This window comes from Moschus berezovskii, chromosome 25 (genome assembly GCF_049115385.1).
Source record: "Moschus berezovskii isolate FMDL1 chromosome 25, NW_MosBer_1.0, whole genome shotgun sequence".
Taxonomy (NCBI): Eukaryota; Metazoa; Chordata; class Mammalia; order Artiodactyla; family Moschidae; genus Moschus; species Moschus berezovskii.
In genome coordinates this window covers 993,510-1,004,671 of record NC_142484.1, presented here as the reverse complement: position 1 = coordinate 1,004,671, position 11,162 = coordinate 993,510, and the positions used below count along the sequence as shown (strand labels likewise).

At 65.8% G+C, this 11,162-nt stretch overlaps 1 protein-coding gene across 1 annotated transcript in view; it reads right to left on the bottom strand.

Annotated features, from left to right (window-relative positions):
* Window positions 1–3,186: 3,186 nt before the first annotated feature.
* MUC5B (mucin 5B, oligomeric mucus/gel-forming) overlaps window positions 3,187–11,162 on the bottom strand; it is a 37,156-nt gene continuing 29,180 nt past the window's right edge. Inside the window, 21 exon segments of the mRNA XM_088832038.1 lie at window positions 3,187–3,497; window positions 3,631–3,719; window positions 3,722–3,746; window positions 3,831–3,986; window positions 4,033–4,083; window positions 4,638–4,729; window positions 5,322–5,429; window positions 5,545–5,631; window positions 5,987–6,103; window positions 6,456–6,493; window positions 6,573–6,677; window positions 7,041–7,221; window positions 7,472–7,503; window positions 7,781–7,881; window positions 8,109–8,178; window positions 8,249–8,430; window positions 8,519–8,747; window positions 8,964–9,150; window positions 9,503–9,750; window positions 10,506–10,677; window positions 10,943–11,124. Of these exon segments, the coding sequence (XP_088688164.1) occupies window positions 3,209–3,497; window positions 3,631–3,719; window positions 3,722–3,746; window positions 3,831–3,986; window positions 4,033–4,083; window positions 4,638–4,729; window positions 5,322–5,429; window positions 5,545–5,631; window positions 5,987–6,103; window positions 6,456–6,493; window positions 6,573–6,677; window positions 7,041–7,221; window positions 7,472–7,503; window positions 7,781–7,881; window positions 8,109–8,178; window positions 8,249–8,430; window positions 8,519–8,747; window positions 8,964–9,150; window positions 9,503–9,750; window positions 10,506–10,677; window positions 10,943–11,124 (2,741 nt within the window). The 3' untranslated portion in view covers window positions 3,187–3,208.

Below are 11,162 nucleotides of genomic sequence, written 5' to 3'. Positions count from 1 at the left end.
CCACCCCGCAGCCAGTCCCCCAACCAGGTTCAGGGTTTGTCAGGCCCCCGAGCTGCCTCCCCAGCCCTCCGTCACCCACGCCTCAGCCGCTGCAGCCTGCACGCTGAACCCCCTCGGTCACGGGCAGAGGGGCGGGCTGGCCCCGCTGCTGTGGCGGCTGCAACGGTGCCCGTTGTGGTGCCTGGCTGCCCTGCAGGGCTCCCTGGGCAGCAACACTGCCGCCCTCACATCAAGGCTCAGACCCCTTCCGGGGTCTCCTCCCTTCTCACCAAGAACTCTGGAGACTCATGGGCGGGCCGGGTGCCCCAGCAGTGGCTCTGGTCCTCCATCTAGGCTTCCCTGCATCCCACCTGACGCTGCAGGGAAGACCCCAGGACACAGGAGCAGGGTCTCTGGGGCTTGGGAAGCCGGCTGCTGGGTCTGCCACCCACTGTGGGCTCCTGGTCCCCACAGCTGACCGGCCCACCCCAGGGCCCCATGCAGCTTCCCAGCCCCCTCCCGACGCCCGCCCTCCCCACACCCAGCCCCTCTCTCATGGGTTATCTGGACGCACCCCTTCTCCTTCCTCTGCTTCCAGCTGGGTTGCTGGACACGCCGGGAGGAGGCGCAAGCTTCTGCCTGCATGGCAGGACTCGGTCAGCACTTGCAGGACGAATGACGGCAGGAGGGGTTTGGAGCTCGGCCGGGCCCCTGCCCACCTTGGGCCCGAGGATGGGGCGCCTGCCCGAGACGGGCCCCTGGTGCGGGGGCTCCCAGAGCACAGAGCTGGGCCTTCAGGGCTGTCTCCCCTGTGCTGACGAGAGATTTATCCTCATTGGCGCTTCCATTTTTATTTTCAGACGTAATCTTCAGGGACTTCCTGGTGGGCCAGTGGTTAAGACTCTGCACTTCCACTGCAGAGGGCGTGGGTTTGATCCCTGGTCGAGGATCTAAAATTCCATATGCCACACAGAAGACCTAAAATAAAATTCTCATGAAAGAATAAGGTCTATCACGGATCACATGGGAGCCTCCCAAATCTCTCCAGGCTCCTGGCCCTGCCTCGGTGAGCCTGGAGGCAGAGCTGGGTCCACCCCGAGCTGCCGAAGTTCATGGTGGTCCAGGTGGGCCCTGGACCAGGCAGATGATGAGGGCACCCGGAACCCAGCTGATGGGTCAGAAAGACACAGGGCCCGGGGCGGGGGGGGGCGCCCAACGGGGTCCCAGTCGGGGCCCTGAGTCAGGCCTGGACCTGACCGGCCAGCTGTAGGATTTGCCTGGAGCAAGTGTGCAGAGTGGCCGCGAGCTGAGGGGCAGCACCTGGTGGTCCCAGGGCCCCGTGGGCAGGGACCCAGCAGCGGACGCTCCATCTCAGCATGGCCTCATTGACTCTGGGCTTACAGTCTCTGGACAGAGATGGGGCCAGCTTGCCCAGCGTAATAACAACATAGCCGGTTATTTCACCAGCAAAAGTGAGTTTATTCAGCGATTGCAGCTCAGGATGTGTGAGCACTGGTGGACCACAGGCAAATCCAGAGATCAAGGAAGGGGACTTGCTACTCTAGGGAGGGGGAGCTGGGCGGGACTGTGATAACCAGAGTTCATTGGAGGAGCTGGGGTTCCAAAGTAAGGAGGCTTCCAGGGGCTGGGCCTCTGCGGTCTCTGATTGGCTGGGCTGTGGGAAGCGGAGAGAAGCTTCCTTCCTCCTGCCGGATGGGAAGGAACGATGCCTTCCTGTTGGGGGTTGAGGGGGATGTGTGTTCCCATTTGGGGTGACCAACACTGCTCTGAGGGTGGGAGAGCTGAGCCTGCAGGCCTGTCCCAACTCCAGCGTGAGCTCAGTTTCCTTCACTCTATCCAGGCAGGGAGCAAGCCTGCAGAGGACGTCAGCGCCCTTGTCTCCAAGGTGAGCTCCGACATGCGGAGTGCAAAGACAGTTCACACGCATGATCTCCAGTCTCTGGAGTGTGAAGACACTTCACACGCGTGAGCTCTGGTCTGCGATGAGTGAAAATAATTCACACACGTGAGCTCCGGTCTGTGATGTTAAAAACAATTCACGCGCATGAGCTCTGGTCTGTGGTAAATGACACTCCTCAGGTGCCTTGAAAACATGCTGAGTTCTGGAAGAGGCCCATGGGTGTAAGGAAGCCGCTTGCCTTGAGAATGACTGAAGTATACGGAATGCTGCTGTTTCACACGTGAATTGGGAGACTAAGGCCAGGGCAGGACCTGGCCACAGTCGCCCAGGAAATCTGAGATGGGGGAGCGCACAGACCCCAGTGGCGGCCGGGAGAGGGGCCGCCAGCCCCACCCGCAGTCTTTCCGTAAGCTTGTCAGCCCTGCTGGACTGTTTGCAGCCCAGTCCCAGGGCAGGGGGGTCCTGCCCTGACTAGACTTTGGTGATCTGAGTAGGAAAGGCCATGAAGAGACCCCAGCCCCCACCTTCCCTGGGAGCTGAGGACCGCAGCCCCTGGGGGACAGCATGAGTCACCGGTTCCCGGGTGGGCACCCTGGCTGGACCCCAGTGCTCAGAGAGCGGAGGTGGGCCCTGTGGTGTGCGGGGCCTGGAAGACCCTCCTCTCACCCATCGGCCTTGCTTGGCTGCAGCCAGTGCTGCCTTGCCCTCCGCGGGGCAGCCTCCCCTGTTTCACAGGGAGGTGCCTGTGCCACGCGGGTGGGTCAGGCCAGGCCTGCCACCCGCCCCTTGCGCCCAGCTCGTCCTGCCCCGCCTGGTGTGTAAGACCGCGTTCTCCACTCGGGATGGAGCAGCGGAAAAGAAAGGCAGCAGCCCCTGCCCTCAGTGGAGAGGAAACATGAGGGTCAGAGACGGGGCAGGCTGGCCCGTGACAATGCCTGCAGGAGGTGTGGACAGCGTGGGGAGGCTTTCCTGCGTGGATGCACTGTGAACCCCCCACCCCCCGAAGGCTCGTCCAGACTTTGTGCCTGGGAACAACTTCCTTCTAAACCCTTCCTGTTTGCAATCATGATGACAGAGTTTCCAAGCCCTCGGGCCACCCCGACTCCGCCCAATACTCCCAAAGCCTGAGACAGACCCTGGGGGCCTCCTTGCCACCTGTTCTGCCCGCCCCTCCTGGAGGGTTCCAGTGAGAGACTGAGGGGCGGGCGGAGTTCGGAGACAGCCTGGCCACCAGTCGGTGGGGACAGTCGGCGGGAAGACACACCAGGAACAGGAAGTGTATGTGATGCTCAGCATTTATTTGCAAGACTAGGGCTGCGTGGGCACAGGGGGTGCCATGGGGGTCACCCCCTCCCTGGCCCGCCCCTTGGCCCTCATAGCCTCAGACCAGGGTCCAGACGCGGGCAGGCAGCCAGCCTGCCTGATGCAGCTCCCGGAGGCAGCCGGCCTTGCCTGGCCCGGCCTGTCTGTGGTTCGCTGCAGGAGGTAGCCAGTGGGGGTCTGTGCCCCAGGGGCTTCGAGGGGCACAGAGGCCGCGGTGGGACCCGAGCACAGCGGGGGGTGTGCGGTTTTCTCCACAGCCTCCTTCTGATGCCAGCTGGGGTTGAGCCTGGGTGTGCTTGTGTTTCCGATGAGTCATCTGACCCTGATGGCCAGGGAGGTGGCCAAACAGGCGCGAGGGGCTCTAAGAGCAGGCCCCCACCTTGGGTCCTCCTCAAGCCGACCCCCACTGCGCTGTCACCCTGCAGTGCCCGGGTTTCATTGGACCACGTGCAAAGAGGGCAGGGGCAGTGGCGCCCATGGAAGGCGTGCGGGGCGCCCATGGTGTTCATGGTGGTGGGGGTGCCTGGGGGGCGCAGAATGTCAGACAGTGGTGGACCCCAAGAGCGGGAAGGTGGATGCGCTATCCTCAAGAGCCTGGGGTGGGGACGTGCAGGCCGGGACGCAGCTGCACTCGTCCACGTGGGTGTAGGTGTGCTGGAAGGCCGTCCCATCGGGGCACTGCATGGTCACCACCTCCTGGTGGGTCCTGGTCTCCTGGCAGCAGGTGCAGCGGCACTGCCTGGCCTGCGCCTCCATGGAGTACCTGCAGACACACGGCCCTCAGGACCTCTCCCGCCTGCCCAGACTGCCCGGCTCCTGGTCTCTCGGCGGTCCGGAGACAGTGGCTGGCTCCCTGAGCACTCAGGGCTGCTCGTACTGGCCCGGACAGCGCTCTGGGTCACTGAGAACCCCAGCCTTCCCCAGCCAGGCCCTTCTCTTTCCCAAACCAGCTTCTCAAACTTGCCGAGCGTGGCAGACCCCTCCTCTGGGAATCTGCCCTGGGCCATCCAGCCAGGTCTGGACCCTTCCTCCTACCTGTTCTGCCTGGGCTCACAGCTGGCCGTGGCCTGGGTTTCTGGGGGGTGGACTCTGCCCTGACAGTCTGGCTCAGGGAAGGCGCTGACTCTGCCCGGCCCCAACACGGGCAGACCTTCCGGTGGTAGCCCTGTGCTCTGACCCCCGTGGCCCTGCCCAGCTGTCCCAGAACTGGCTCCAGGGGTCGGGGGTCGGGGGAGGCTCAGGGTTTGTGCAGCCCTGCTGGGCGGCTCTTCCCTCTTCCCTGTCGCAAGCTGGGCCCTCCAGCCTCAGCCCCAGCGCAGGGTGTCCCTCCAAAGACAGGGTCACGTGGGGCACTGGGTAGTGAGTGCATATGTGTCTGGGGCGGGGGTGGAGGGCACGGGCGGCTCACCGGGACACTTCCGGGCAAGAGCCTTCGCAGAAAGAGACCTTGACGGCGGCCTGGGTGACGCAGCCCCGGTGTCGCAGGACCGTCATGTTGGCATGGACCTGGCAGGTGTCTGCGCAGAGGAAAGGTAGTGGGGACAGGTCTCCCAGGACCCCCGTAACCTCCCGCTCGGGGGTTCTGGCGGGGGCAGGCACCGTCGGGAGGAGTCAGTGGACGGAGCTGACAAAGCTAGGAGGCAGGAAGGCGAGCCTTGACTTACCCGTTTGCACACAAGAGTAGCAGCAGCCGATTTTCTTGAGGATGCCCTGCGGGGGAGGGGGAAGTGGCGGGGCTGGAGTGGGCGGAGCTCCTTGGAGGGTGGGCGGGGCTCATTGGTGGGTGGGCGGGGCCTCTGGTGATGGACTCTGGGAATGGGTGGGTGTGGGCTGTGGTGTGGGCGGGCTCCTTGGAGGGTGGGCGGGGCCTCTGGTGATGGACTCTGGGAATGGGTGGGTGTGGGCTGTGGTGTGGGCGGGGCTCCTTGGATGGGGCGGGGCTCATTGGTGGGTGGGCGGGGCCCCTTAGTGGGTGGGCGGGGCCTCCGGTGATGGACTTGGAATGGATGGATGTGGGCTGTGATGTGGGCGGGGCTTCTGTGCCAGGAGGCCAGCCTGGCTATCCTGAGTCCCAGACAAACACCTTGCAGGTGGACACGTCAGGACAGATCACAGGCGTTGGGGTCAGCATAGGGGGTCCGTCCCTGGCCTGGCAGTGGTACTCCGTGCAGTTGTCCACAAGGCTGTTGACCCAGGTCTCGTTGAGCTGGAATGAAAGGGGGAGAATTGGTGGGGGCCGGGCTGGGGATTACCTGGTGGGCAGAGAGGAGCTGGTCAGGAGGGTCTCTGCAGGGCAAGGGCTGAGACTGAGTGCCCCTTACCTGGACCAGCTGACCATCCGGTGCGAGGCAGGCGGTCTGCACGCACTTCCCACAGCACTGCCCGGCCACCGTGGAGTACTCAAAGCCCTGGGGCAGAGGGATGGTCACGTCCCACACCCAACCCTCCTGCTCTCCCGCCCACCCTGGGGCCCAGGGCTAGCCTCCTTGGCATCCCCTTTCCTCTGTGAGGCGTGCCCATGCCCAGCCCCAGGGTCCTCTCTTAGCTTCACCCCTGCTCCCAGCACCTTCTCCACTTTGTCCCTCCGGAACCCGATCCCAGCAGCCTACAGGTCCGCCTCCAACCCAAGGCCCCATACCCCACCCTCCTGCTTCACTCTCTCCTTTTGGGAAGAAAAAAGCCTCTGCGAAGGCTAAGCTGGAGGCCCTCCCGGGGGCCCAGGGTCTGGTGACAGGGCTCCCCAGGGGCTCAGCCCGGCCTCACCTGGAGGCAGGTGGTGTTGCAGGCCTCCTCCTCACACCACACAGTTGGGTCCTCGCTGTCCATGGACAGACAGGTGCACGAGTGGCACGGGGTGGCCCCTGGGATGGTCGCACCAACCTGCAGTGGACAGGGTGAAGGGAGCTGACCTGAGGGGGCACCGGGGCCAGGCCACCTCCCTGTGCCCGTGAGACCCACAGAGCGGCCTCCTTCCTCTTCACACAGGGTCAGAGCACAGACCGGGGCAGCGGGGACCCTGGGCGGGTGGCAGGGCAGTCCTGCCCTGAAGCTCTTGCTGGGAGAGCCTGAAGCTAAGCTCCCAGCGGCTTTCGACAGCAGCCGCCTCCGAAGGGCCCGGAGCCTCGACCCACCTGCTGTCATGGCGAGAGGGGCACAGGGGTCCTCAGAGGACATGCCGAGCCCGGAGCCCACCCTCCGCCCTGCCCCGACCGCCTGGCCATGGCGCCCTTACCCCGTAGAACGTGCCGTTGAAGGTGCACAGCAGGGGCTCTGGAAGGAAAGGCGGTGCTGAGTGCCTGCCGGGCAGCCCCCAGCCCCAGCCCCACCGCCCCCCAGCCCGGAAACTCACGACAGCTGAAGGTAGGGCAGCAGTCACCCTCCACCTGGGTGCGGACCAGCTTCTCTCCCGGCCCACAGGCAGGTGGGCTCTGGGGGCACGTGCTCGCATTGCAGACTGCGGGGGAGTCAGGGGGCTGCCTGGGGTGCCCCTGCCCCTCCTCCCACTACTGTGGTTCCCAGGGGAACAGCGCCCCATGCTGGACCAGAGAGGTCCTCTCCGCAGGAGTTGATGGCTGTCTGTGGCCCTTCTGGGCCACACTTTGTCACCTCCCCGGTCTTCCCCAAGACCCTGCCTGGTACCAGGGACACCAGAGGCCACCAGCTTCATTTCAGGTGAAAAGTGAAGGACCGAGAGGCCCCACACCTCGGGGTCCAGCCTCAGCCTGGCCACAGGACCCCAAGCACTCCTGCCCTGCCGGCCAGGTGGCGGAAGCCAGACCCCGTGCCACCCACCCGCCCACTGGGGTGAGGGCCTCACCACACAGAGCCTCCATGCAGCACGGGTTGTCTGCCAGAGGCCTGCTCACGGCCACGAAGCCGGCCCGGCTGCATTCCTGAGGCTGGTCTGGGGCCGGGCACTCCATGGGCGTGCACTGCACTGACACGGCGCCCTTGTCACACACGCAGTCCTGGCAGTTGCTGACCCACCGCTCTCCAGGCTGCAACAGACCAGGTCAGGGTCCCCCAGGGCTCCCAGGTGGTGCCCTGGCCTCTGGGGTCGTGTTCAGCAGCAGGTCGGGCCCGGGCCTCCCTGTCCCGGGAGCAGGCGTGAGGCTACACGGCTCACACCTGGGTGTGCCACACCTGCCCCCGCCCCGCCGCCCACCCCCAGACAGAGCAGGGCCCTGGGGGGGACGCCCGCCCTCCTCCCACTCGACTGAGGCAGGCCGCTGGGGGCGGGGCACTCACGAATTTGGGAAGGCCATCCGGTCCCACACAGGCTGTGAGGCAAGACCGGGGAGAAGGGGGTTAGTGGGAGCACTGGGGTAGGGGCCCAGCTGGCGTGGCCACCCCTCCAAGAACGGAGGCCTCTTCTCCCTGCTTGGGGCAGAAGCCCCTGGAGAGCTCAAGGGGAATAACTTAGGAGGGGCTCAGGAAGGCTCCAGACTACACTGCGCCACTGGCAGGACTGGGTGGGACTGGTCCCAGCCAGGGTCTGCCTGCCCCGGGGCCCCTCCCACTCTCCAGGGCTGGGCGGACCCGGCGCGGGGTGCTTACGGCACTGGGCCACACAGATGTCCCTGTGGGAGTTGAAGAGGATGTGGCCGTCGGGACAGAAGCAGCCCTCTGCCAGCCCCACGCTCAGTGGGCTCTGGCTCCTGCAAGGCGACAAAAGCAGACTTAGGGGGAGGGCAGTGGGCCCAGTGCAGGCCTGGGGTCAACCTCGGGTCCGGGGTCGGAGGTCAGGTGGGGGAAGGGCACCCCCGAGATCTGGGGCCGGGGTCCTGGCGCCTCGTGGGTCTCCTCCTGGCTCCCCACCAGGTCCTCCAGGCCGGCCTGGGAGGCCCGCTGTCCCCGCCGCCCTCTCCCTGTTGTCTGGGCTCACCTGGAGTCGCAAGACTCCGGTTGCACGGGGCCACATGACTTGTACACCTTGGCGGGCGGGCAGGCAAGGTCTGGGGGCACACAGACAGGTGTCAGGCAGGCCGAGGAGGCCAGGGCCCCTGGCGGCCACGCATGACTCACCGCACAGCCCGTGGGTGGCGTTGCGCCAGTCGGGGCAGACACCCCGGGAGCGGCAGAGCTCTGCGTAGGCCTCCAGGCTCTGGCAGAGCACCTCGCGGCCGTGGCCAGACCAGCAGCTGTCACTGACACAGGCGTTGAAGTACGGGCCAGGCGGGATGAGGCTGTGGCACCCGGCGAAGACCCTGCAGGCCGGGCCCGTCAGAGGCTGGAGCGGGAGCCCCACGGGGCGGTGCGCCCACCACCACAGCCCGGCCCAGGGGGAGGACTCACGGGCTCAGCATCAGCTCGCAGAGGGGCTCCGGGGGGCACGACGGGTGGATGGCAGGTGTGCTGGTTCCCGGCAAGAGGGGGCTGGTGGTTAGGGGCAGGCCGGTGGGCACACCGCAGCCCTCCCCGCTGCTGTCGGAGACCAGCCAGGACCGGGCCATGTCCTGGCACGTGCGGGCCATGGTGCCGTCCGGCCGGCGACACTCATCCCTGCGGTTGTTGGTGCAGGTGCCTGGGGAGGGCGGGGTTCAAGGGGGGACACACACTGGACCGTGCTCGCCTTCCCCCTTCATCCCCCAACCTCCCCAGCAACCGCTCAGCTATCAGTCAGGCCTTCCCGCCTGGGGCAGGTGCGGGGGCCGGGTGTGCGTCTGGGGTCCCCCGGGGGTGGGGTGCACCGCAGCCGGCCCCTCGTCACCCCCGCAGGCGTCCGGCAGTCCCTGCTCACCGCACTGGCCCTCCGTGTTGTGATTGAAGCGGCTGTACGAGAGCCGGGCCTGGAAGACTCGTCCGTTGAAGGTGATGCTGACGCCGATGTCTGGAATATCGACGCGCATCCCAGTGGCCCCGGTCAGGGTCACGGCCACGCCATTCTTGCTGAAGCTCTGCCTCACCCGCGTTTGGTCCAACAGGATCTGGGGGCGTGACCCGGGGGCTCGTGACGGGGGCCGCAGGCCTGCCTTCGGGGCTTACCTCGAAGTGCTGGCCCACCTTCTTGGCACCCACACCCCGAAGAGCAGATGCCCGCCTCGGGCAGGGGTCAGGGTTGGTGTGTTTGGGTCCTGGGTGCTCTCGGGCTCAGGCACCCCCACGCTCCTTCCCTGCCCTCTCTGGAGTCACCAGGCTTGGGACCCCAGGTCCTGGTGTGCCCTCTGCCTTCCCTGAGGCCCCCGAGGCTCTCTGGCGGGGGGCGATGTGATCTCTGTGCGCCAAGGCCCCCTAAATCAGGTCGGGACCGGCCACCGCCGCTCCGCCGCCCGCGCTCACCAGGCTTTCCTCCTGCCCGCTGGTGCCGGTGGCAGTGGAGAGGACAATGTCCGTGGCCTGGTAGTGGACACTCAGGGCACGGGGGCAGCGGGCGGCGGCCTTGCAGAAGCGGTTGTGCAGCAGGATGCGGAGGTTGCCGTGGCGCGGCTGGATCTCGCGCACGAGGACGTGGGTGCAATTGTCCCAGAAGGAGTAGGAGGTGCCGTCAAAGGTCTCGTAGTGGGTGCCCCCCCAGCCGCTGCAGACACCTGCAGGTGTGGACGGGCGTGACCCAGTGCCACCCGGAGCCACCACCTTGGGGGTCGCTCAGCCCCGGGGGCCTCTGTCCCTCCTTCGGGACACAAGTGGACCCAGTTGGATGGCAAGGCCTCCCAGACGTGTCCTCCCAGAGCCTGTGGACATGACTCCTTTGGGGGAAGGAGGGTCTCTGCAGCTGTGATTAAGTGAAGGCTCGTGGGGGGAGGTCTTCCTGGATGACCAGGGGAGCCCTCGATCCAATGACAAGGGTCCTTCTAAGAGACAGGGAAGAAGCTACATCATGCCTGGGTAGAGGTGCGGCCACAGCCCGTGTGCCCGGGCCCTGAATCTGGAGGGCCAGGCCGGACCCCCCACCTTTAAAGCTTTGGGACGGCTCGGTCCCTCTGACTCCTTGATCTCTGACTTCTGGCCTCCACACCCAGAGAGAATCAACTCCTGCTGTTTTAAGCTGCCCGGCTGGGGCATCGTTTGTTTCGGCCGCTCCAAGAGCCCGAGGACTATGAGACCACCTGCCTCCTCCCGCACGCCATTCTGCCGTGAAAACTGCTCAGGACCCTCAGGACGCGACCCCCTCAGAGCTCGTCACCTTCAGCCCTACCCGCCCTGCTCTCAGAAAGCCCCGGGTGCCCATCAAACCATCGCGCCTGATGGGGACGGGCCCAGCGACCCCAGGCCTAGGGCGTGGGGGGCGTGTGCATGCCTCAGACTACACCGACCCCCACCCAGGACGGGGGCGGGCGCTCACACTCGCACTCGTAGCGGTAGTCACAGGGATGGCTCTGGTTCTGCACCTTCACGGGCAGGTGCCCATTCACACAGGTGATGCTGCTCATCGGCCGTGGCCCCAGCAGGATGATACGGTTGTCACCTTCACAACGGGCCACCGTGCAGTCCTCCAGGAACCAGGACTCATTCACCTGTGAGAGACAGGGCAGCATTCATGGCGTGGGCTGGCAGGACCCCTTCTCGCTGCCCCCACCTCAGCCGCAGGAATCCCCCCTGCCTGGGGCAGGGCAGCCACTGCCTCCTGGCTGGGCTTGGACCCTGCGTGCCTTCCTCCAGCCAGAGCGACCCGTGGAGTGGCCACTGAGGGCTGGGGGTGTGCCATCAAACTTGATGGGTGCCCAGGGCCCCATGCACACAGAAGGGCCTGGCAGGTCATGGTAGAGACGGGAGGCACACCATTCGAGGAGGGATTGTGCGATCACAGCCGAGAACTGGGGTGGTTGGGGGCACAGAGGCTGAGGTCCCTGGGGGTGAGGAGGTGGTGCAGGCGCCCTGGAAGCGGTCAAGTTCACAGCGCTGGTTGCAGATGGCTAAGAAGGGGCAGCCCGCCCCATCTGTCTTGTTGTAGACAATGTCCCCTACAAGGTCAGAAACAACAGGTCAGCCAGGGTGGGGC